General features: G+C 33.2%; 1 protein-coding gene across 1 annotated transcript; it reads right to left on the reverse strand.

Annotated features, from left to right (window-relative positions):
- Positions 1-257: 257 nt before the first annotated feature.
- Positions 258-3,967, reverse strand: LOC116402071. Its single transcript, XM_031880855.1, has 6 exons — positions 3,792-3,967; positions 3,556-3,723; positions 3,388-3,492; positions 3,039-3,063; positions 2,906-2,947; positions 258-401 (listed from the first exon to the last, which is right to left on the reverse strand). The coding sequence occupies exons 1-6, from the start codon at positions 3,965-3,967 to the stop codon at positions 258-260; spliced, it is 660 nt and encodes a 219-aa protein (XP_031736715.1).
- Between the last annotated feature and the right edge of the window lie 479 nt (positions 3,968-4,446).

Genomic DNA, 4,446 nt, shown 5'->3' on the forward strand with positions numbered 1-4,446 from the left:
AGATCTTAATTTCATGTCCCACCCTAAATTTCACTTCCTGTGATCGAATGGAAGCGTGCCGCCTAGACACCCGTCGTGTATCCCACCGTGAGATGGGACGATGAACACCTAGTAAACTAAACAACTTACTTCAACTTGTCTAATCACGAAACCTATGCCTCGAGCCTTAAAGACTTACTTGTCACAGCGAAAAAATATGTAACCTTTAATTTAGACTTACTCCATCGCCTAGTACTCTTGCCATAAAAAAAATTCATTTACTGTAACGCTCCAGGCCCATGATTCGTATCAGGATTTGGAATTTGGATCTTCGACATTCCCCTACGTCCTGGCATCATCATCCTTACTATTCTTAAAGGCCTATTAGAGTGAAAGTTCTCCCCACAAACCAACACGCACTCCTACAAATATGACAATACATGACGCTTAAAAACTGGCAAGTATCTGTTTACTTTACGCTTTTCAATGTGTCAAGTAATCTAGTGTCAAGAATAAGGAAGGTTTACTTATACAATTTACCCTACATAGTTTTTTAATCAGACTTTTATTTCGAGGTACAATAGTATTCGAATGAACTTATTTTCAGTTTGGTGAATAATTTCGCATTTATCATACGCATGTTTTGGAATTCTTTTACGGTAACTGTCGACTTTATTGTTCATCTGTATTTTAATACTTTTACCTTTATTCTCTACCGTTTCTTCTAATGGCAATGCAACGTGTGAAGACTCTTTTTTATAGTAGATGGATGGAATTTTCTCGATATATTGACTACCGTGTGGTTTGTGTATTCGTTTCATGTTCATCTTCATTTCAAGTATTCTTACAGTGCATTCAAGATGGATGTACATTTTCCATCTTTAGATCTTCCCGTGTGTCACATTACTCTTTATTGGGATGGATGCAATAGTTCAAACCTTATTTGAATTGTTGAAGATAAAGACGTTTATTGGCTTATGTTGATTATGTCAAAATTTCCTGACAATGATTTTGTTGCGGTTGTTGATTTTGCACCTGTTTGTCACAATCCTAGCGTTTCAACCTCGAGACGATTGTGCGGCACTTTTTCTAGCTCGATGAACAAGTCAGCCGATCAAAATCCACAAATCGCGGACAACTTTAACACACGCTTCAACCTCCCCTCACGTTCTTGGAAAAATATTTTTAGAAAACGTGAAAGATGATTAAATTGATTGAAAACGTTGTTAAAACAAGCATTGAAGACTGTCAATTGCAATAAGAAAGCATAGATTGCAAAAAGTACAACAAGGCTTGGACGGGGATTCAACAGGTATGCCTCCCCTATAGTACATTTTGAACTTTTTCTTCTCTGACAAGCTTGCATATGAAAATGCCGAAACGTCACACCCAAGCTTTATGACCTAAAATGAAAAGCAAACACCTAAACTATTTATGAAAACTAAAGATGAGATAAATTGGGGGTAATCGGAGCATATAACCAAAAGTAAACACACTTCGGAAATATGTCTGTGACACTGGGTTGGTCAAAATACACCGTGTTTGAACGATGAAGTAAATACACATCAACATACACACAATGTATCATTGTTTTTTTTACCCGTTTAAACCATTTATGTAGGATAATACGTGTTTTATAGATACAATATATTTATATGCAAATAATGAGGTCAAATATCACATATAGTGTATTTGCAAACTACAATCAATTTTGGAAAATATTAACTATGATGTTTTCGGGATTGACAAGATTTTCTCAATATCCCCTAAATATATGCCTATAATTCATAGTAATTTTTTGGAGTTTTAGTATTTAAATCAAACTAATTAACATTTATTTATTTAATTCATAAAAGATGTTTAATAAAGATTTTCGTAAAAAAATTCTAAAAGATTTTCAACCGTTCCTTATTCATTAGGTTTCATAATATTTTGAATTCAAATATTATGAAATCCAATCCCTAAAATAATGACAATCACTAATTGAGTATTTTTCATATGATTTATATTTCAAATTATTTTTAAAAAGTCATTAGATAATAAATAGTACATATGGTTAATATAAAAAATGGGTATGAGACACTACTACAAAAACATGCTCTCTTGACGTTTTTAAACTGTCAAGAGACGGCTCTCTTGACGGTTTTAAAAACGTCGTTGAAGCTAGCGTCAAAAAGAAAAAGTTCTTGATGGTTGATTAATCGTCAAGAATAGTGAACGTACTTAGTTTCATGACGTTTTAGAACCGTCAAGACTGATATTGTTTATGACATTTTAAACCCGTCAAGAATTTTAATGTTCATGACATTTTAAAACTGTCAAGAATGTTATTGTTCTTGACATTTTAAAACCTTCAAAAATGCAATTGTTCATGACATTTTAAAACCGTCAAGCATGCAATTGTTTATGACATTTTAAAACCGTCAAACATATTTTAATATTTTTTTAAAAAAGAAATTGTAATTGAGCTATACTGTAATTGAAAGAAATATAATGTGATTGTCCTGTAATTGTCCAACAACAGTTTCATAGATATTTGATATTCATCAAATATAGTTTCAAATCTCAAACATATATAAATAAAACCATTCACCATATATATTCAATTCCAAGACTTTACATATACATAATGAAATAGACTTTACATTAGATTTCATATTTCATTACATTGCCATGAATCCAAATCGACTTAGAAAGTCACAAAACATGCTAGTTATAACAATAATAAAAAGTATACGAATGAACCCCCCTCCCCCCCTTCCTCCATATGAATAATTCAAAAGAATTATCGCCTAAAGCTTCTATACATAAAGTTTCAGATCATAAAGAAGCGACACAACAAAAAATTTCCTACTTCACAATCACAAAATATTGGTCATAATCATATGTAAGAACCCAAAAGAAAGTCAGCTAACTCAACTCGCACCTCGTCTAGTTCTGCCTGTGAGTATGATCTTCGTGTATCAATCTATAAACATGCAAAATAAATTAAATGAATTAACTGACTATACAAATAAACCAATTAACTCACAAAACCAAAAGTTTGATATATAACATACCGCATCATATATGACAATGCTTCCCCTAGTCACAATTTCTCTCATATACCTCATCACGTAGTATCCACACTTAGTACTCCCGACTTGTAGATGACACTATATAAAAGCAACAAATTTGAATAACAAAGTAATCCTAATCGCTAGTAGTCTACAAAATATAATGACTTTAAAGGTTGATATTTGCCTTTACTGTTCGCCATAAAGTTTGTTTTCTACTTTTTTTAATGTTCTTTTGTGACTGAAACATCGCTATTGCTTTGTTTTGACAAGATAAGATTGAACAAATAGTTTAAATATTGTGTACATGCATATAAGAATCAACACTAAATGATATACTAGATTAACTTACTTGTCGGTGACGTATCTTATAGTTGACTTCGATGTTGTCCTTAGTGAGTCGAGGTAGAATATTGTATCATCATACGCATTTATGGCCAGCAGTGCCCAATGACCCCTAATTATACAAAATATTAGTACTAGTTTTTTGCAATGCAAGTAATAAAATAACTTGACTTACCCAGGATTAAAAGGAGCAAGAACTATTTCGTTAATCTTTGAGACCATCAATCTACTGCATAAGTTTCGAACTCGAGATTCTTGCGAGTGTCCGGCAGAGGTGAGGGATGGATCTACAAAGACGTACTGTATATTTTCCTTCGAACCAAGAACAGATGAATACAAGTACCTACAAAATATTATAAACTTGTAAACGAGATACATAAATTTAGATCTAAAGAAATGAAATTGACTTACGTCATATAGGCCACCAATGTAAATGTTTTGACCTCATTCATGTTACAAAGATCAATGATGTCCTCTCGGAGCACAGAAGTCTTTCGACTAATACCAAAAATGCCAACAGGTAGTGGAATAGTGATACTAGAAACTTTCTTCATTATCTTCTCAGCGTATCTGAGAATCAACTTCATTCCTATTGGCAAAATTGACGTCGATTCACAGACAACCTCTCTTTACTTAGGCATTTTTATTGAGGCTCTCTCCTAATTCAAGAAAAACATTCACTTTCAATACGATATGAATATTAAAAATTTGAGTTTATTAGAGGATCGATCACATACCTTAAAGATGTCCAACTCTACTTTGTCGTCATTTACATTGATCTCCTCCACCTCTTTCCCTTTGATATTATCCATCAACTTACTCTTCCCTTTGATTATTTTCATCGAGTCACTCTCTTCTAAGATATTTGGCTTCGAACAGCTACCATGTCCAGATAATGGTCTAGACAAGTTTGAGTGGATATGTGCTTCTAATTCGCTTACACGCCTTCGAAGTTCTTTATTCTCAAGTATAATCTCATCCTCACGTTTAGATGTCTTTTTTACAGAATGAAAGTAATTGGTAGGAGTAACATACCCACCGACCCCACAGAACACGACCGTGATGC

Source organism: Cucumis sativus, chromosome 2, assembly GCF_000004075.3.
Source record: "Cucumis sativus cultivar 9930 chromosome 2, Cucumber_9930_V3, whole genome shotgun sequence".
NCBI lineage: Eukaryota > Viridiplantae > Streptophyta > Magnoliopsida > Cucurbitales > Cucurbitaceae > Cucumis > Cucumis sativus.

Bases quoted from the DNA above. Each gene is read 5' to 3' on its own strand.
- LOC116402071 (XM_031880855.1), bottom strand. From the start codon at position 3,967: ATGAAGTTGATTCTCAGATACGCTGAGAAGATAATGAAGAAAGTTTCT. The intron at 2,948-3,038 runs GTATGTTATATA...GCATGTTTATAG, and splicing joins GCATTGTCATATATGATGCG to ATTGATACACGAAGATCATA. The intron at 402-2,905 runs GTGCGAGTTGAG...TCATATTTGTAG, and splicing joins CACAGGCAGAACTAGACGAG to GAGTGCGTGTTGGTTTGTGG.